This window comes from Canis lupus, chromosome 21 (genome assembly GCF_003254725.2).
Source record: "Canis lupus dingo isolate Sandy chromosome 21, ASM325472v2, whole genome shotgun sequence".
NCBI classification, from domain to species: Eukaryota; Metazoa; Chordata; class Mammalia; order Carnivora; family Canidae; genus Canis; species Canis lupus.
The window spans coordinates 36,415,825-36,437,810 of NC_064263.1; the positions used below are offsets into that span (position 1 = coordinate 36,415,825).

The 21,986-nt window shown below is 44.2% G+C and overlaps 1 protein-coding gene across 10 annotated transcripts in view; it reads left to right on the top strand.

The window, feature by feature from the left end:
• The window catches only part of TEAD1 (TEA domain transcription factor 1), a 269,130-nt gene that overhangs the window by 234,003 nt on the left and 13,141 nt on the right, over nucleotides 1-21,986 (top strand). For all 10 annotated transcript variants that reach the window (XM_025459518.3, XM_025459522.3, XM_049099154.1 and 7 more), the window contains 2 exons: nucleotides 17,051-17,191; nucleotides 21,291-21,443. In XM_025459518.3, coding sequence (XP_025315303.1) covers nucleotides 17,051-17,191; nucleotides 21,291-21,443 — 294 coding nt within the window. The remainder of the gene's footprint in view (nucleotides 1-17,050; nucleotides 17,192-21,290; nucleotides 21,444-21,986) is intronic.

Here is a 21,986-nt window from a genome sequence, read left to right on the forward strand (position 1 = left end):
AGAGGCAGAGACACAGGCAGACGGAGAAGCAGGCTCCATGCAGGGAGCCCAACGTGGGACTCGATCCCGGGTCTCCAGGATCAGGCCCTGGGCTGAAGGTGGCGCTAAACCGCTGAGCCACCCGGGCTGCCTGCCATGCTGCTTTCTTAAGCAGTTTCTACCATTTTACCTTCCCATCAGTGAGATATTAAGGGTCAGTCAACAGCTCCTTCAACCACTAGGGCTGCCAGTATGAGGGTAGGGAGAGGTGACAGCGTTGTAGACAAGGGGCTGGCTAGCGAGAGCGCCAAGATGCAAGGTACAGGTGAGGTGCATTAGATGAGCTCAGGTGCCTTCAAGTATCTTGAGGTACTTTGCACCTAGGTCTTCACTTGTATGGACAGCACAGGTAGGTGGAAAAATTAGGAAGACAAAACATCAGCATTTGATGTCAGCAGTCAGTGGTTTTAACAATTTTTGAGCCAAGAGAATATTTGGATTCTTCTTACTAAGTGTTACAGTGGCTTTATTTGCCTTTGCCTTCTCTGTTTTTCTTTTCATGACCATCTCCTGATTATTTCCTTTCTCTTCTTTCCTGCCTACTTGTCATTCACTCTTGTGCATCTTAATCCTACACCTAAAAAATTTTTTTAAATATTTAATTACAAAGAGAAGAAAAAGGATTTTGTGGAAATGGGAGGAAGGGGCTTCTCTCTTTTTCAATAGTTGAACATGACTTAATGAGTCTTTTTTGAGCCAGGCACTCCACCAGGCATAGGCACATACTTGATTATTATTTAATCTTTGTGAGGCACATGTGGTTATTCCCACTTTACACGTGAAGAAATCGAGTCACGGAGAGGCAGAGTGACTTCTGCAAAGTCACACAGCTAATCAATGCCGGGTCAGCTGGACTCTGGAATCTGTGCCCTTTCCGTGAAATCTGTGTATGGCCTCTGCAGGGAGCATGCACAGCTCCCTAGCCCATCCGCTGACCTGTCCTCCTCCCTGGAAGCCAGTGATGATAACCAAAGGGAAGCAGACCAGTTTCTTCCTGAAGTCCTGCCATCATGGGATGCCCTGGCGTCCATTTACGTGGGGGCTTACAGGGAACAGACTGTGGCTACCAGCAAGTGCATGTCAGATCCTGAGACTTACTAGAAAGATCCATACAGCACTATTCGCTACCTTTGCAGGGGGGACTAGGGGAGCGGCATCATCTTTACATTATGATTACAAAAGCAACATCATAATATTCTAGACAGTCTCGGAAATGTATAATTTTTAATTCATTCCTAAATGCACCACAAATATAATCCATGTTTATGTAGCTTGAATGAAGAATGCATTAAACCTGGTATCCTGCTTTTCTTCCCTATCAGACACCCTTCCGTGTGGCCATATGCCACTGTATCGCCAATCACCATTTTTAATGACTATGTGATGTCCTATTTACTGGGTATATCCTAATTTAGCCATTCTTATTTTATTAAGTATTGATCATAATACTTTACATATGTGTGTGCATGTGTAAATAACCACGCTGATTTTTCTAAGGTCGTCAAGCACTGAGTAAGTAGAGCCAGCATCCTCAGAGCCTGGCGTGCCATGATATAAGACAAAACAATTTTCTCTTGTCACTTTGCTTTTTGAATCCCTCTTCATCTCTCTTTCTACTCAAAGATTTTAATTTTTTCTCATTCTCTATAGAAACTATTAATAAGGTTGAATGTACTATTTTCCCTCAATCTTTTTTTTAAAAAGAAGAAAACTTATTTATTTGATAGGGAGAGAGAGAGAGAGAGAGCACAAGTAGGCAGACAGCAGGCAGAGGGAGAGGGCGAAGCAGGCTCCCCACCAAGCAGGGAGCCGGATGCTGGGTTCTACCCCAGGACCCCAGGGTCATGACCTGAGCCGAAGGCAGACGCTTAACTGGCTGAGCCACCCAGGTGCCCTGGTTTTCCCTCAATTCTAAGACATACACACGTTCCCATCTCAACAGTTCTAGAAATAGGATGCTGCTTAGAGCAGACGCCATAAGCACTATGCTGGCCCCTCCAGAGATGAGGTTTTCATCACCTGCCCTTTGGGACCTGAGCCAACATTGAAGGCATCTCACCACCACCACCCCAACCTCCCATCACCTTAGTTATTTGCACTAGTAGTACTATAGACGACTAGTGCACATTTTAGCTTAAGTTTGAATTCCTACTTAAAACATCTCAGAAAAGCTAGCATTAAAGTTAATGATCGAGGAGGCATGTGTGGAACCAGATTTGTGATAAATGAGGCAGACTTGCATTAGCAGAGAACCAGACTTTTTTTCTTCTAAGATGGTGATCCATCAGGTGCTGTGTAGGCCCTAAGGATAGAAGAGGTCCACCTGCAAGCAGAGTCCTGCTCCATTTCAGCCCTGAGATTCACGCACATGGGTTGCCAGCGATATGGCACATGAAGCAGCTAATTTAAGGTAAAATGCCAACTGTCTTGGTATTGACCACAGGATTCCCAAAGCTAGACAAGGTGCGGGTATGATTCCATCATGAATCCTAAAAGACAGAAACCCAAGTCCCACTTGCAGCTGACTTTCAAGAGAAGTTCATTTCCAGCCACATGTGGTTTACTGAAGGAAATAAACAGAATTAATGGGTTTAACCAAATAAGAAACACAGTGAAACTAATATTTTTGAAGGAGCCTCAAAAAATTCTGCTCTGTCCTACCGGGGTGTTGAAAACTGTCAAGTTTGGCTCAAAGAAAGACATGTTACTAGCATGTTACTTAAAACCTTACAGATAAAAACGATTTAGAAGAATAGCATGATGAAGACTTAGTCTTAAAACTTTGATTGGAATATTTAAGTAATGTGGAAATGAAATTGGTTATGGATTCTATTGTTAAAGATGATTTTATATGCACTTATATAATGTTTCTTTTTTCCTTTCAAATTATTATTGAATTAATGGTATTTTAGAAACCAGCATAATATGATATTGCCCTGTGGTTAATCATAATGTTTTGCTTTTTAAAATTCTTGAGATGATGATCATTTGTCTAAGCAATTAACGATAAATATGTTTATATTTGTTTTTAAAGATTGTATTTATTTGGGAGCGAAAGTGAGAGAGCACAAGCGGAGCAGGGGGGAGAAGACGAAGCAGAGGGAGAGGCAGGCTCCCCGCTGAGCAGGGAGCCCGATATGGGACTCCATCCCAGGACCCTGAGATCATCATCTGAGTTAAAGGCAGATGCTTAACCAACTGAACCACCCAGGCACCCAACAATAAATACATGTATAGTTGTTCAACTTTCTTTACCTTATTTTTCTAGGGGAAGAAAACGAAAGGCTAGTTTTACTAACTAGAGCAGTTGTGAGAAGATCGTATAAAACAGAGCGAGGGAAGGCTAGTTATCTGGAAAGAGGACAGCAGCCTTTAGAAGATGCTTTTATCTTGGTAGGAATTAAATCACATTTGTTGGACAAAATGACAGGTGCTATAAATAAAACAACTGGGCTTTATGTAAGAAGAGACACCGGATGCACATGGAAGCTGCCCGAATGGCCCCCTCCAGAGTGGCAGCCTGTGTCTAATTGGATTCAGCATGATTTTGATTGGAGTTGTAGACTTGAGTCTATCATTTGGAACCAAACCCGCCCGTTGCTATTCGTGGAAAAGGAAGTTAGCAAAATGGAGTGATTTGCTCCCCACACGTCCTAAGCTGCTATCAGCAAGGGAAGGGCTTCTCAGTTCAACAAGCCTTTCATGTCTCTGTACTTCCGTCTCATCTCAAAATAGTGTTAAGTCCTGAAATTACAAGAGCAGTATCGAGTGGTGGCATGACGTAGATGGAAGGAAGATTAGCAAGTAAAACCACTATGTTCAGAGGTATTTATGAGGCTAATACATAATAATATATCGTGGGTGTTCTGTGATCATTTTTACCAGTGGTCTGTTTTTTTTTAAAAACTATCTCTTAAAGGCAGGTTCTGATACTTCATGGGGGGAAGGGCATGTGGATAACGGGAGTCCATGAACCTGCACATGCTTCCATTTTGGTTTGATTTCCTAAGAAAACTACCTGAAGCTTGTTAGCATTTTTTGCTTTGCTGTCTATTGTTGCTTCCTTCCTGTTTTCCTTTCCCCTATTGCACAGGGATAGGACTTTGTAGGCCCACCACCCCCACACTCCCAGGAAGCAGGAATCCCATCTGTAACTTTTGCATCTCCAGCAGTGCAGTGCATATAGCGGATTTTTAACAGTTTAAAAAAAAAAATCTGTTGGCTGAAAGGTCATTTTATTTCCTTCCCTACACCTAGATAAAGTGCTATACATCAGGGGCTATGACACACCTGCCAGGTAGCCAGCACAGACATCACATGCCAGTAGAGGAAGCATCTGATAGTTTATTGAGGGATGCTTCTAAAGGAATGTACTGAAGCCAGGGAGGACACCTTGAGAGATGCACACCAGAGCTTTTCCAGGCCATCTCTGGAGTTTGTTATGTTCTCTTAGAAATAGTTTTTGCATTTGCATTAAGTAATAAACATATACACCCTGGTGAGTCATTTAGTCAACATTCAGTGAACTCTACACTGATCCTAGAGACCTGGGAAAACAGACCAGAGTAAGAGGCACACCTTAGGGTCTGGTATGGGATGGCAGGTGAGTGACAGCACCATGGGATAGGAGTTGTGTCGGAAAGGTGGAAGCACAGAGGTAGAAGGAACCTTTTTTGCCTGCGAACATTCCAGAGGCCTTACAAAGACATAGCATTTGAGCAGAATCTTAAAAGAATTTGGTCAGTGGAAGGGGAGTGGGAAGGAGTTCAGGGGACGTAGACTTTTGTTCAGAGACAAGGAATCCTACTGGGAGGCATTGAAGGTCTTCTAGAACTTGGAGAACAACGAGAGATGAGGCGGAAACCTTGATCTCTGTTGCCATTCCTCTACTTAAAAGACTTACTGAATCCACCTGAAAATATAAGGCAGAATAGGACAGCCTAGAAAGTAGGAGCAGAAGCTCGCTCTGCTTTTCCCCCAATCCCTTAACCTCAGTCACTATGGATACTTTTTTTTTTTTTTAACTTGAACACTTAAGGACATCTAGGCAGAAAGTAAATTAGAAGTTCCTTAACCTCTTGCGAGATCCCGTCTGAGAGCTGTTCCTCTAATGCTTTCTGACCTGGGTCATCTGGCTCAAGTGGTTGCTCACACAGCCCAGCTCAGGAGTCCATCCTTTCCTGCACGAGGATGTTGAACTCCACACCCCAAGGTTACAGGCTGAGATGCTAAGCCCCTGTCCTCCCAAGAGCTACTGCTAACCAGAAGGTCCAGGGGCAGGCAAACGCATGATGCATTTGCACACCCCAGTATTTGCCCTGTTGATGGTAGCACAATTAGCTTCTCTGCAACTGTACCTCAAAAAAAACCCGAGAAGGAAAGAACTAAGGTGTCGGTGTCACGGTGTTCTCATCTCCAGACCTGGTTTTGTAAGAAATAAGTGACTTATTTGGACATAGTCATAAACCTCTCAGGGGTCTTGGTCAATTGTCTAAAATGAGACCCAGGCCCTTGGTGATATATGAAATCCCTCCCCACTGTGCAAGTGGAGATCCAGAGTACATCCAACCTCCCACCCTATTTTAATTTACTTTTTACATTACAAAAGCAATATAAGCTTATTATAACTAGTCCAAGGAGATCAAAAGACCATAAAAGAAAAGTGAAGTTTCCCCACAGCCATGTATCCTTCTGGAGTTTTTACATGCATCTACAAACATTGTACATTATTTGATTTTACTAAAAAGAATTATATTCTGATGTGAAAATGTTGGGGTTCAGAGTGAACAGTCAAGAAAGAATCTTTGAGACATACTCAGTTTTGTTTTTGTTTAAGATCTCATTTATTTGAGAGAAAGAAAGAGACCGCATGAGCAGGAGGAGGGGCAGAGGAAGAGTGAGAGAATCTCAAGCAGACTCCTTGCTGAGCATGAAGCCTGATGTGAGGCTCGATCCCATGACCCTGAGATCATGACCTGAGCTGAAACCAAGAGTCAGACACCAAACTGACTGAGCCACCCAGGCACCCCAAGTAGGGTGGCTCTCTTAAATCACGGGGGTAGTACCTGTGGGCAGAAAGAATCGCATTGAGGTTATGAGGGGGTGGCCAATTAGAACCTTTCAAGTTGCAAAGGGGTTAGGGATAGTCAAAATCTCTAAGGAAATTTGGAAGCAAGGTTTGCAGGACCTTGAGGGCTAGCTGTTGGGCCTTAGCCATGAGGCCCTTCAAATGTATATCAGTGGGCCATATGCTTGAGGATGATTGCTAACATATAGCTTGGGGGGTGGGGGTGGGGTAGAGATATGGGAACTTCCCAAAGGAATTTTTACGTGTTAAAGTAGGTTTATAGGATCCTGGAGGTCAGGATAACATTAAGCCAAGATTGCTTTTGCCCTTAGCAAACTATTATCCTCAAGGCATTTAAATTTCTAGAGGAAGATCACTCTGCCTGTCTCAAGGACTTGTCAGTGGGCTGTCAGTTGTGAGATTTAATGTTTTTCTTACTTAAAATATCGTGAGCAGAAAATGTCTTTTTACAGCAATGAGATTTAAGAGTAAGTCCCAATTTTTATTATTCTTTTTGGTAAACATGACTTGCCAGTAGAGGTGCCAGATTTAGCAAATAAAAATACAGTCACCCAGTCACATTTTAATTTCAGGTAAACAACATACACTTAAGTGCACATGTGTCCCGTGCAGTCTTTCAGACACAGATAATAAAAAAGTTTCTTACCTAAAAATCAAATGTAACTGGGTGTCTTGTATTTTATTTGGCAACTCTACACTTGTTAATTGATTTGTTGTCATTCCATAAAGGACTCTTTTTTGCACAAAAACTCCAGACCAGAAAAAGGTCCTTTTTCCATCTTGGAAAGGGTGGTCTCTGGCCAGTGTTCACACACCTGAAGAATGTGATGTGTGCAGGGCTAGCTCAGCTGGGAGCCCAGGACTCATTAACCGCCTCCATTGGCAAGAACTGCCCTATGCAGCTGCTTTGTACTTGGAGCTGAGACCTTGGCTCTTTCATCCCAGCTACTGTGTGAAGTCACCAGTGGCAGTTACCTGAAGTTGTGTGGGTGATATTAATTGAATTTTTTTTAAATGAATGCTGGTATTTGTAGGAATTTGCAATGCAAACAGCCAGCCTTTCAAGCAGTGCATATTGTAATTAAAGCAAGCTTTTAAGATTCTTTGAAGTACTAAATGTTTATGAAATTCAAATAGGGGTGCCAATCTGCACAATAAAGGGGCTCTTGGTGGTGTTTTTTTAAATCTTCTATTTTGTAGATGTAAATATATGCCATAATTAGTGGAAAGTAACTTGAAGAGCCAGGCTGAGTTTATTCCTATTATTCTTATTTAAAACAGCTGTGGCAGGAACCCTACAGCTGCTGTCCCGTTGTGTTGGGCAAGGGTGCAATGGTCTGAGGGGAACGTATTAAAGACTTGCTTCCCCGAGGTCAGCTTCATCACTCTCCCCCAGTGCAGGTTGCCTTGTCGGGGAGGTGTCCCAGGGTCATCCCAGCGATCCCCCAACTCAATCCACTGATGCCAAGGGGGTGGGCCAGGGGGCAGATGCATGCAAATGAGTCAGGCCGGAGGGTTTGAGAGCAGCCTGCATCCTCACGCCTGCCCTCCCCCCCCACAACCAGGGGGGCCCCCCCAGCACTGCCTCCTGGGCTACTTCTGCCCGCCGGCTTATTGCCCAGTGCAGAGCGATTGTCCTTTGGCGCCCGCGGGAGCAGCTGCAGGCCCACGTGGTGCCCTGCCTGGCCGAGCCTGGCCATGTGGCAGGCCTGGCCAGCCGCCCACTGCAGGGCCCGGCTCCCAGTGCCGCCTGCCAAGGAGCCAGATGCTGCCATTGGAAAAAATTGCTTCACAATTTGAAATCTTGGGCCTTTGATCATGGCTCAGAGAGGATGAAGAGGAGAGGTTCAAAGTGGCGGTTTGAAAATGCCAGCGTCTCCTTGCATCCATCAGTGCCTATTAGGACTGTCTCTTATGAGGGGACAGTCCTCTTGATGTTTTCATTTTTGCAACGGAGCCATTCCCACCCAGTTCTTCCAAGCCCTGGGGAGTGGAAGGGGGGGTCTGGGTGGGAATGGAGTGACCAGCTGCCGCCTCTTTCCCTAACCTGGTGCCCCTGCCCCCTCCCCTGCTTCCTCCCTGTCCCCCCAGCAGGATTCTTCCCTCCGAAGCAGCCTAGTGCCACTCCTGGGTGAGCTGTGCCCTTGGGTCTCCACTTGGCAGCTCTAGTGTTCATCTCCTGGTCCTTCAGCCACCTGGAGCCAGGTTTCCAGAGCCCTGGGCTCTGCACCCGTGGCCCCCTGGCCCAGCCCTCCCCTTCGAGGACTCTGCATCCTACTTAACAGGGCTCAGCCTCATTTTCCCTCACTCATAAAATGGGAAGGATCATATCTTTGAAGTATCTTGCTTTTTTATTTCAAATTTCAGAAACATAAACAGTAGAACAGACACGTGAATAAACGGGCTAGCGGAATGAGAGGTAATGAGACACAAATCCAGAGAACTGTCTGGTGACTTAAGTGTTTCGGCTGCATTTGAGGAGTATGAGACGAGGATGTTTATTTAAGAGAAAGTTTCGGGAAAGTGTGAGGCTTCCTTTTTTTGTCGTTCTTGTTTCTTTGCTGTCTGATGCAGTCAGCTTTGTCTGCCCGGCACTGTGACCTGCTTCTACTTTGACCTCGTATCGCTTTGCAGGACTTGCCCACCAGCAGACCCTGAAGTTCTTAATTGATTCAATACACATTTATTAACAATTGCCTTTTTTTTTTTTTTTTAATTTCCAGAATTCTGTAACCTCTCTAATCATCTCTTTGTGGGAAAGATGGCAATTTGGTGCTTGTTGAGCTGTTAGACTCAAAGCTTAAGACAGATCGTAAGCTCACAGATTAGAAGAAGTGCTGATTTTGCTCTTTGGGAAAAGCCATCGTTGTAGCTGTCCTGCATGCTGGATCCTTGTGTACTGAGGCTCAGCTCAGACTGGCTCTGTGGAGACTGGTTTTGATAATGAATTAGGAACCCCATTTATATGAGGTCACATCTATGTCCATGTAACTTGAGGCTCTGTCCATATCTGTTCTGGGGTGCGAGGATTCCCCGAGTTACTAGGAGCGGTGGTTCTGTTGCTAAAGGCTGCCAGTTAGGTCTCCTCTGCATTATCTCTTCCCATCACCCTGGTGGCTTCTTGAAGCAAGTCTTCTCTGTAGGTGATAGAGACCCCAAGAAGTCACCACTCTCCATGCTGTCGGTCAGATGGCTGGGATACAGTAAGTACAGAGGAAAAGTCAGATTTCTCAAATATCTGGATTAGCTGGAAGGGAGATCCGAAATCAAGATGGGGTTTATTTATTTATTTTATTTATTCATTCATGAGAACCAGAGGGAGAAGCAGGCTCCATGCAAGGAGCCCGATGTGGGACTCGATCCCGGAACTCCAGGATCATGCCCTGAGTCAAAGGCAGATGCTCAACCACTGAGCCACCCAGGCATCCCAGGATGGGGTTTTAAAAGATAAACGTAGAACTTGAATCCAGGGAAGCAGATAGGGCCTGAAGAACCTTGTCGGTGAGAAGGGGAAAGGACAGGTAAGAGCAAGGAGGAAACATGAAAACTGCGTAACTGTCCAACAGAGGTGTTCTCGGGCCTGCGTGATTCCAGGAGGCAGAGCTCTCAGGGCAAGTCACAGGGGAGCCAGTTGCAACTTGAGGTGTGTGGTAGCTGAGTCACCTCCAAGACCTTAGCCATGGGATCTGTGAATATATTGCATTGCACACAAAGGGGCATCGGGTTGCTTATCAGCAGCTAGGGAGAGTATCTTGGATTATCTGAGTGGACCCAGGGTAATCACCAGGTTCCTTAGAAGTAGAAGAGGAGGGCCAGGGAAAGATGGCAGCTGCCAGAGAAGGACACCGCCTGCTTTTACAGGCTCTGAAAATGGGGGGCCGGGCCCAGAGACAAGGAACGTGGGTGGCCTCCAGACCACTGCTGGAAGAAGCAAGGAAAGCAGATCCACCCTCACCCCAAAAGCTCTGGAGAGGCTCACAGCGCTGCCCACACCCTGAGCTTACCCTGGGGAGACCAATGTCAAAGTGTGTCCTGTAGAAGTATAAGATCATAAATTGTGGTTTGGGGGTTATTTTAAGATTTTATTTTTATTTATTCATGAGAGACACGCAGTGAGAGGCAGAGACGCAGACAGAGAGAGAAGCAGGCTCCCTGTGGGGAGCCCGATGTGGGACTCGATCCCAGGACCCCAGGATCACAACCTAGGCAACGGCAGATGCTTAACCTCTGAGCCACCCAGGTGCCCCAAATGTGTTGGTTTAAGCCACTTAGTTTGTGGTCATTCGTTAAGCAGCAGTAGAAAACTAATACGTCAGGAAAAAGAGCTAACAAGTCTGCCTAGCACATGGTATTTTCTTAAAGCAGTGATTTTCCTGTACCTAAAGATATTTAGCCCGAAGGCAGCACAGGTCAGCATACTGTAGAAGGGATTCCTGCATTTGGTAGTAGGAGAAAGAATTGGTCTCTAAACCCAGTTCGTATATAGGATCTCTAGGTTCTAAAGCAAAATGGGCAAGACTCCTTAGAAGGGCCTGTTTAGAATTCCCCTCCCCAGCCACACTTGTTGTGTGCGCACACGTGTGCGTGTTTAACTCCAGAGCCTGGCCCATAACCATTTTAAGCTGACTTGACCTCAAAGGAAAGGATAGGACATGGTTTGAATTTAGGATTTGTTGGGAAGATAAGTTTGCTGGGTTTTCACCGTTTCTCGGATTTTTTAATGTTAATTTGCTTTTAGAAACTATCCTGTGGTCAGAGAAAAGCTGATGTGGGCAGAAATCGTACCTCTGATACCAGCACATTCTTTATTTGCTTGTCTTCAGAACTGTATGAAATAGGTTTGCCCTGAGTTTTCAGTTGGGAAAAAGGAGTCAAGAGGGTGGGTAATGAACTCAGTGCCAATCTAAGGCTCATCACAGAGTTTGCCTCCTTTGTTGTTGATTCGATGCTAGAAATTCTGTCTTTGATATTACCTTTGCTCCATAGGAGCTCAGAGAATGCATTTCCTTCTGGAGGTAATCGTAACATCCTCAGCTGACAGATGATTATCTTTCACATCAATACCTCCTCCTAGAAAATTCCTGAAGAACAGCTGTGATATGGTTGGATGGCTACATGATTATTTTCCATGTTCAAGAGTAATTGCAGAGCAGTTGTAATAGCAAATGGGTTGTTTACTGTTAGTTGAGAAGCTTTTTAAAAGCCAACCTGTTAAATTTATACTAATAATTAAAGTTTTCTCAAATGTTAAAAAAAAAAAAAGGAAGATAATAATGAAACCATCTATCCCTCTTATCTAAATGGAAGCTAAAATGTGCATGGTCCTCATGACCCAGCGGTTCCACTCCTGGGGAACTTCCACCCAACAGAAATGCATACATATGTTCATCAAAAATATATGCAAGGGTGTACAGAGTAACACTTTTTTGGGGAGTGGGAGAGGGGCTGGTGGGGAGGGAGAGAGAATCTTAAGTAGCCTCTGTGCTCAGCATGGAGCCTGATGTAGGGCTCGATCTCACAACCTTGAGATCATGATTTGAGCCAAAACCAAGAGTCAGAAGCCCAACTGACTGAGCCACCCAGGCACCCCTACTGAGTAGCACTCTTCATGATCAGTCCCATTTGGAAACATCGCCAGTGCCCATCAGTAGTAGACTGCATAGATCGTGGTATTTTTTTCATTCAGTGGAATACTCTGTACAGACAAGGGTGAATGAGCTTACATACAGCCCTGAATGCATCTTACACACTATAGTGCTGAGCATATGGAACTAAACACAGAGTCCACACTTTGTGATTCCATTTGAAGTTCAAACCACCAGACAGAACTAAAATACAGTGTTTTAGCCTCTAGATCACCCCTGGGAGTTATGGGGCTGATTACTGGAAGAGAGCATGGGTGAGAGGGCTTCTGTTTCTTCACCTGGGTGCTGGTTACATGGTGTGTTTGCTGTATGAAAACTAATTGAGTTGTAAACCTGTGATCTGGGCATTTCTCTGAACGTATGTCGGGCTTTGATTTTATGTAAAAAAAAAAAAAACAAAAAAAAACAGTTAACTTCCATAACTTTAGAACTCATAACTTGGTGGCCTAATTTCTGAGCAGGTTTTCATAACGTGTATATTTTAATAGCCTCATTTTTGATACTTCCTGTCGTTAAAACCACAGGTCGTCCATTCCCAATTAAAACTAACTAAGGGGATCCCTGGGTGGCACAGCAGTTTGGCACCTGCCTTTGGCCCAGGGCGCAATCCTGGAGACCCGGGATCGAATCCCACATCGGGCTCCCGGTGCATGGAGCCTGCTTCTCCCTCTGCCTGTGTCTCTGCCTCTCTCTCTCTCTCCTCTCTCTCTCTGTGACTATCATAAATAAATAAAAATTAAAAAAATACAAATAAATAAATAAAACTAACAAATTATTTGGGAGAATTCTAAGGGACAGTGGTGAGCCAAAGGTCAGAGGGTGGGGATGGTCTGCCCAGGTGCTGGCAGTAAGGATGTCCATGGTCTTAGAGAAGGTTAGTGGCAAAACCCATCTGAAAATCATTCTCGCTTTTATTCTCACCATGTGCGCATGGGCCTAAACAATGCCATTGATAAAACACTCCTAAAAAGATTTTTTTCTTTTGTAGCCTAAGTCCTAAATGATTGAAGTTAGTGTTTTTTATTCATACATGCACATACTTTATTTTTGTGTGTGTATATATATATATATATATATATGTATATGTGCTTCAATTTAGCACACTTCTAGTAACTATTGTGTTACTCTAATAACACATGTGGACTCAGCCTTGTGTCCGTTTCTAGAGCCATGTGAGCTGCAGCCCCGCCGTCCTGCTGCTTCCCGCGGTTATACAGTAGATTAGGAAATGAGCCATGAGAGCACAGTCCTTACGAAGACAGGAAAACAGAACTTGAGTTACTTCAATTGTCATTCTGTTACTGCTTGAGGAGTGTGTGTGTGTGTGTGTGTGTGTGGTTAAAGTCTAAAACAGTGCAACAGAGTGCTGATTATTACTGCAAATAATTTTGTCAAATAGACAAAAGAGGGTCTTAAAAACGAATCCAGTGTAGTCATGTCTACACAGCGTGCCGCTGCAGTGGGACAGCGGCTTTGACCGGCGCTGCTTAGGCGTGGAAACTCAGAGGTGCGCACGTGGAGGCTGTGGGCATTTCCAGCAATTTTGCTCACATCACATTGGGGCAAATGCCATTCTGAACTTTGTTAACATTTTTAAATTGTGTATAGGGACTGATTATGTAGTGTGTTTACTTCTGTGCTTGCTTCAGCTATTAAGTGTCCAAATTAGCCTACATTGTTAATGCCTTTGAAGTGCATAAAGTAAAATGTGGAACATTTGAAAAAAGGGCAGGAAAAGCATTGTGCCTGGGGGGCTGAGGTGCCTGCCGTTCTAAAGCAGCCTTCCGCCTGGTGGTATCTGTGACATGGGTGGAGGTTGGTAATTTAAAAGAAATAAGCTGTTTGGTTGCCTCTGCCGTTGACCCACGTCTCCAACCCTGTGCTCCTTCCCGCTCCACTCACACCAAAAACACCAGACTGCTTTTGACTGTTCACCAGTCTTACAAAACAACTTGATTGTATCAAAAATAATGAGTATTTGTATTCACTATCCGTTTATTTATAGTTCATCAAACCCCTTTCAATGTTGGAAACTTTTTTAAGTTGAAAGAAAGGAAAGTAAAAGTAATTTCTGTTGGCACCTGCTGTACCTGCACTCATGATTGCATCCATGTTGGGGGGCACCGAAGTGTCCATCAGTAGAGCAGTTAGTAATTATTAGGGTGCATCTGTGGAATGGAATAGTATGCAGCCACTGAAATGTGGGGCTGCTCAGGTTTTAAAATGGCTGTTACTCCTAAAATGGTATTTCGTATCAGTAATGTATGAGTCCTAGGATGTAGCTCTCTATTTTTTTTCAACAAAGTTTCAAAGAGCACCATTTTTTGTGCACACACACAAAAGCAGATGTGTATGCTTGTGTATCTGAGTGCTAGCTATCTCCAAAAGGACACTTGAGAAACAAGTAACAGGGGACACCAGTATACCAGTAGGGAGGTTGGCAAGATTAGGGATAGAAATAAAATGTACATTCCAGTTTGACCTTTTTTTTTTTTTACTTACCACATGTGTTTTTAAAGGTTTTTTTTTTTTTTTGAGGAAAAAAACTAAAACTTTTTGGCACAAACTGTACCATAATTGTGAAAGCATAAATGTCACCACTGAAAAGTACCTGAGCTGATTCCCAGGACCCTGGGAATCATGACCTGACCTGAAGTGCTGAAGACAGGTGCCCAACCACTGAGCCACTCAGGCGTCCCTGCTTTTTTTTTTTCCCCCTGAGGTTTATTTATTTGAGAGAGAAATGGGGAGGAGAGGTGCAAAAGAAGAGGGAGAGAGAATCTTAAGTAGACTTCACACTGAGCGTGGAGCTGATGCAGGGCACAATCCTACGACCCTGAGATCACCACCTGAGCCAAAACCAAGAGTTGGGTGCTTAACTGACTGTTCCATACACTCCCTTGAAGGCCCACTTTTAGTGCTGGTCAAGTGGCAGCTGCCATGGAAAGCTAGATGGAATCCCAGCTCGGAGCTCCCGTGTGTGCCTTGGACACGTTGGTAACGTTGTCCTGGTGGCTGGAGCTCAGCAGCCCCTGGGAGCTCCGGGGCAGATTGCAGTCAGGTTCAGACATCATCCTTTCTCGCTATCCTTTCACGGAGCCAACATCCAGCCTTTGAATGTGAGAAAAATGTACACCTGGGTATTTTTATTTATTTACAGTTTGCACCCTATATAATTCCCAAAAGCAAAATGTGAAAGAGTGTTACTAAATTTATGAGTAATATAAAACTGGACAAGTACAAGTAAAAGCAGATTGTAATCCCGTAAAAGGAGCCGTACGCTGGCAGTTAGTAGCTATGAGAACTACCTGGGATAGGTAATTACTCAAGTTGAGCTCCGAATTTAGCTTTGAATTTCTTGGCATGTAACAAAAAAGGAGGAGGGGGGATGTAAAGCATCTGGTTCTTTTTATTTGAAGCCAGAAAATAAGTTTTGCCTAAGGAAAGGGACATTTTCTTGGTCCTCAGTTCAAGAAGGAAATTCAAGTGCAGATCCTTATTAAAAACCTATGGGGGATGACTCAGGTCTTCTTAATGGTTAGTGCGGTCAGGGTGTTACAGTTAGCTAGCCACAATGTGCCAAACCTCACAGACTGGGTCTCGACCGGGTGTCAGGTCCACCCGTGTGTCCCCAGGCCCCACAGCGGTGCAGATCCACCATCCATCCCTTGCGTGGACCACTTCGACCTCCCCCGGCCCTATCCATGCCTGTGCTCTCACTCGGCCCGAGTCGTCTCCACGCTGTGCTCAGGGGGCCCTGTAGGAGCACAGGTGCATCCGTAACCTGTCACTGGGGCCCGCCTGTGCACGTACATCTCCCGTGTCCCTTGGTTTGAGAATTTAAGACCGAAACCCGCCCACCTCTCCTGCCACCCTCCTGCCCTTGCTCCCTTTAGCCCAGCCGTTCCTTAGCCTTGTTTCTGGTTCTGTGCACATTTTACCCACTCTCTCAGGGCGTGTTCACCTGCCTAGGCTGGCTCTCCTGTTGGATCTGAGCTGCATCATCCTTGGAAGCTTCCCTGACCCTGGCGTTGGTTCTCGTGGCCCTCTGTGCCTCTTTCAGGAGCGCTCATCCCCATGGTGGTGCCCTTCCTACTAAATTGAGAGCCCATGGCAGCAGGGACTGGCCCAGGTCTGCCTCACTCTGACCCCCATCTCCATGCCCAGTGTCTGGTGTGTGCCATAGCCAGTTGGTAGGTATTGGAGGGGAGGGAGCCCTCCATCGGTGGCCCAGCCATTGCCGTGGCCTCCCAGCCTCCCTCTGCAGTGGACACTATCCCACACTGAGACGTCTATCCCAGAAATAGTTCTGATCACAAAACCACTATGTGTCAGAACTTTCAGAGGGTCCCCATTACCTGTAGCCTGCACGCCACACCCTTTTTTTAGATCCCTTCTGCCCCCAGTGTCCCTTCAGCTCATCTCTGCTCATCGTAACCATCCCGTAAGTAATTCCCTTGGCTGAAAGTCATGCCTTCCATTGTGTAGACTCTGAGCACCTTTGGTGGTACTATTTCTATCTCTACAATAGCTATTTTATGTATATAACTCCTGTTTGTAGTCCTAAATAGTGTCTAGCGTGAACCTCACATAGTAGGTAATCATGAAATACCTTAAATGAGTGGAAATTATTCTTTATTTAGCAGGTTTCTAAGCCAGTCTTTCCTAGGAACCATTTGCCTTTGGATGCTGTAATTTGTAATGAAGTTTCTGTTTTTGCATATATAACAAATGGCCAGTCAGCTATAGATCTCCTGTTCTTTTAAATATATCTATGTATTAGGGTGCCTGGGTGGCTTAAGCGATGGACTCTCGATGTCCACTTAGGTTGTGATCTCAGGGTCCTGGGATCGAGCCCCGCATCTGGCTCTGTGCTCAGTGGGGCACCTGCTTAAGGATTCTCTCCCTCTCCCTCTGCCCCTCCCTCCACACTCTCAGTCTCTCTCAAATAAACAAATCTTTAAATATATCTACAGATTAGTGACTGTGAACCCTGCTCACACACTGCTTTCTGCACACATTTCAGAGACCTCGTGGATCTTTTATAACAAGGGTACGGTATTCTTGTGTACTGAACACAGAAAGCAAATTGAAATAGATGTGTGTAGGGTTGTCATTTCAAGGGAAGACAGCTGGAGTTAGCGCACTCTTCAATCAACAACCAGTGGGCCACGGAACTTGCTTTGAGACGAGCATCACCTCACTGCCTCCCCAGGCCACACCTGCCATGACTCCGGCCATGAGATGATAACCCCCACTTCCGTTTCTTTTCCAACAGGCTGACCTGAACTGCAGTATTCAGGATGATGCCGGGGCTTTTTATGGTGTAACGAGTCAGTACGAGAGCTCTGAAAACATGACCGTCACCTGTTCCACCAAAGTGTGCTCCTTTGGGAAGCAAGTAGTAGAAAAAGTAGAGGTAAGTAGGCGTCTGTGCGCCGGAATCTTCACCTGAGGGCAGACTGTCGCCTTCCTTTCAACTTTCACTGGAGCAGAGAGTTTTACTTTCTTGGCATCTCCTCCCTCTCCCCATCTCTCCCAGCTCTTTCTCGTATTACTTTGTAACAAGAGCAAATGATTTGAAAGCAAGTGGAGGAAGGCAGAGAGGAAGCCCCAGGCCAGCCCTCCCTGACTGTGGCCCCCTGCCTTGTGCGGCCTGCCCCATCCAACCCGGGGTCTCGTGGGGGTGCCCTGGTGTGGAAGTCAGTCCATACAGGCCCTGCCACCCAGCAGACGGGGCCCTTCCTACCCCCAAGTCCAAGAGCACTTGCAGGCGTTGTAGATAACAGCCAAGATGGAATTCATCTGGTTAGCACCTGCCTTCTAAAACCCTGACACCCCGAGTGGTGGCGCTTTTGTATTTCCATTCCTTTAATTCTTTGAGACAGATTATAGCACAGCACATACTGGGATCAAATACCTATTTGTAGTTTTTATATTTCCTCCCTCCCTCCCTTTCAAAAATGTATGTTCTTTTTTTTTTTTTTTTAACCCCCTGAAAGAAAAACAGGTGGATTGCTTTGTATAAATACAGTTTGCAGTTGACATTCCACATAAAGTCGAATTTTCCAGTGTTTTCTCCCATTAGCCAGCCAATCCATGTTCAGTGAGTAGCTTTTGTTCACGGTGGTCCTGGAGCCACAGGTCCCAGAGCCCAGTTTGACTGTGGCAGACTTTGTGCCAAGGCAGGAGACAGGAGAGTAAGCATGTGCTGGGAAGGAGGGCAGGGGCCAGCGTATGGGTTTGGTAAGACTTCGAGCTGAACAGTAAGGATCCTGGATGCTGCGGCCCCTGGTAGCCTCCCAAGCACAGCACAGGACACTGTGGAGGAGGTTACACTAACCAGAGAGGATGGAAGCGAATTGGCTAGAGGATTGAGGGGAGCCTAGGTCTCCTGAGCTTCAGTAAACTGTAGCAGTGGGAATCTAGGTAAGACATTTGAGCAGAACTTAGGAACTCACTGGATATTTTTTAAAAGTTCATGAGGACGAAGAGTCAGAGGTCCCATGTTGTGTGTTTGTGAGGACAGTGCTGCCACCGGCGGAGACAAGAAAGTAAAGTCTTGAAGAGCCCACAGTCGGGATGATTCTAGATGCAAGATAAGAATTTGGAAGACAGATAAAGACTGAGAATACTTACCAGGAACCCTAAGCATTATAGATCATGAAAGCTACGGGTTTGGAAAATTAGATGTGGAGAGGGAATAGCAGCACAGGAGCAAGGGGTTAAATTTGGGGAGCAGGAGCCAGCCCTGGGGCGAGTGGAATGGTGACACCAGCAGAGGACCTCAATGGATGAGGGAGGAAGGGAGCCAGCTCAATGCGTGTCCTGCCTGGACAAAATGAACCAGACGAGTTACTCAGTTTCCCAGATTCCAAAAACTCTTTTTTTTCATTGGGTCCTCCAACAACACAGCCAGAGATTTCTGTCAGTTCAGGAAGCAGGAAAAGGTTGTCTATGATTGATAAAGCCCCAGGAATTTTCATGGAGAAGGTAGTGTGAGTGTGGCAGGTGGCGTTTTATAATTAAGCTTTTAATTCACTTAGAATGTATTTCTGCATTTGGTGTGAAATGGGAGTCTGCTTCTGTCGTCTTCCAAATACACAGGCATTGGTGTCAGAACCATTTATTAAATGATTCATCCTTTTCCCTCTGAGTAGATCTAAGATCTGTCCCCTTTAAGTTACCACCTGTCCTGGGAGCCATTCCTGGAGTCTCTCTGATTCCACCCTCTGCTTTATCTGTGCATGTCCCAGGACCACGTTGATTTGATTACAGTGGCTTTATGGTACATTCTTACGTCTCCTGATGCAAGTCAATCTGGCCATTCTTCTTTTCCATATATTTTCTAGGCTGGTGACCAGCATTTATTCTCCCAAAAAGATGAAATCACTATAAAAAGAAAAAAAAAAAGTAAAGAAAACCAAAAACCTTGCTTGATCAATCTAATCGTAATTCTACTAACTTTAGATTTTATTCTGGGATAAATTGATACCTTACCAATATTGAATCTTTCCAATCGAGAACCTATTTGCATTTCCATCTCATTTATCTTAATAAGATTTTATAGTTTTCACATACAGGGTTATGCCCTTTTTGTTAAATATATTTCTAAATATTATGTAATTTATTAATGCAGTTCCAATTTCTAGATCTTAATTACTAGAATAGAGAAACACTCTTGGTTTTTGCTTATATATGTTTTATCTGGCCATCTTATCTCTAGTTTTTTCCCCTAGATTCTTGGATTTTTCTATATATATAGTCATAGCAGCAAAAAGAGAAGACTTTATCTCTTCTTTTCCAATGTTTATGCCACTTTTCCTATTATGATTATTTTCTCCTTCTTTCCGTTTGTTAAAACCTCCATCACTGTCATAAAAAGAAGTAGGATGGTGAGTATCCCTGTGTAGTTACCGCTGTCCATAGAGATGGTTTTGGTGTTTTGCCATTCTGGATTTTATTTACTGTTGGATTTTATAAATAATCTTTATTTTATATCTAACTGCTTTCTTTCTATTCCTGTTGTCCTTAGGATTTTTATTAGCAACCCTGCAATATTTTATCAAATGCCTTTTCAGCATCTTTTAGTATGATTTTCCTCTAATTTATGGACATGAGTTCAATGTGTCCTATACAGGAGCCACCACAGCATTCCTGAGGAAAGTCCTACTTTGAACTCACTGATATATTCTCTTTACTAGTCGACATGAGATCTTTGCATCTCTTAAGTGACTAGTCTGTCCCTTTTTTAATTTCTTTATATCCATCAATTTCATAAAAGGAATTGGGACACCTGCCTTTTCCTGCGGTCTGGCCTAGTTTGTGTAACACAGAGAGAATAATTGTTCTTTAAGAGTTGGATAAAACTCAGCGATGAAACTGTTTGGTCTTTGTACCTTTCTCCATGATGAGTCTCTGAAAAATTTTTTGGCCATTTCCACAGTAATGGACCTTGTCAAGTTTTCTCCTTCATGGTTCAGTATTAGTAATTCATATTTTGCTGGGGAATCAGACTCTTTCTTGTCTTTTTTTGCCTTGGAGTTATATGAAGTAACCTTTTACAAATCTCCCAGTTTCTACTGTAATTGTGGTTTTGTCTTTTTTCTCTCTTAAGCTTGTGAAGGCTTGATTTTGTTTTGACTTTTTAAAAAACCAGTTTTTAAATTTATTTAGTCCACATTTTTTATTTCTGTTAACATCGATTTGAGCTTTTATCTTTATTAATTTCCTATTCCTGGTTTCTTTTGGTTTCTTTGTAACTTGGGTTTATTTTGTGGGTTTTAAAAAAAAATTAAGACGTGGTTGGTTCTGTAATTGTTGATCTTTCATGATGAACTCAATGAAACTGCTTTGTTAAGTTTCCTCCAAGTATAGCTTCGTCGTGTCCCCTAATTTTCATGTCAAGTATTTTCCTTTTCATTACTCTTGAGATAGTTTGTAATTTCCTTTTTAATTCGTACTCTTTGATCCAAGGCTACCTAGGGGGTGTGTTATTTCTGAGTGCTTCTGGGGAATCTTCAATACCAGTATTTTCTTTCTTTTCCGTGTTTATTAAAAACATAAATAACTCCCAGTCAGGAGCTCGTGATCATTGTGAAGTTGTTTTTCCTGAGATAGAGAAATTAGCTGCCTTGGTCGTTGGCCTGTGAGGCCTGTATTAACAGCAGAGGAGGATTTTCTCTGGGCTCCTTGAAGAATTGTAGTTGACTGGGCCCGCTCTCCCAGATTTCCAGGCAGAAAATCACTAAGTAGGTGATTATATTTCTTTCTGACCTAGACAACCCTTCTTTATAGCTATCCTGTTTCCACTTTTTTCGTTTGCAGAAAAATAATGGATTGCTGAGCATGGCATTAAGTTTGGCATTGGGATTCTTTTTTTAATTATGTAAATAGAACAGCACTTAGCAGATGATTCGTGTTGAAAAAGGAAAAATGCTTTTGCAGGCAGCAATAGCTTTTTCATGTATTTTGAAGTCAGAAGTGTAAATGTGCTCAACTCCTTTTTCCCCTCACAGACGGAGTATGCAAGGTTTGAGAACGGCCGGTTTGTGTACCGAATAAACCGCTCCCCGATGTGTGAATATATGATAAACTTCATCCACAAGCTCAAACACTTACCAGAGAAATATATGATGAACAGTGTTTTGGAAAACTTCACAATTTTATTGGTAACTGTTTTGCCTCTTTCCTCTTGTGGCAGACACAGTCTGGGGCTGGTGGGGAGGGACAGGCAGGTGGCCAGGTAGGGATGCTGCGTGAGCTGGTGGTCGGTCACCATCTGAATCCTCAGCGGCCAGGGCAAGCTTGGGCTCTGTTTGCACTTGAGTCTGTAGACGAGACAGGGTCTCATGTGGCGGGGCTAATAAGCTTTTCTAAGCTTGAGAAAACTGGAATTCAAGTGGGTAAAATTCAGCTGCATGTTAGAAAGGCACAGAGAACTTTTAAAAAACTTAGGAATTTCTAAAAGCCCAGCACCAAGGCTGCATCCTAGATCAATGAAATCAGGATGTCTGAGGATAGAAGCCAGGCATTTATATTTTTTATAGTTGCCGAGGTCTTTCCTGTGTCGGCCACATGGAAGTCCCAGCAGCACAGTATGCAGATCGCGATGGGACCAAAACAGTCCGTGGGTTCATCTTTGACTCATTTCACGATGGATTGCAAGGCCTTCTAGGAAATAACGGACATTAAAATAGCAAAGGGCAAACCAA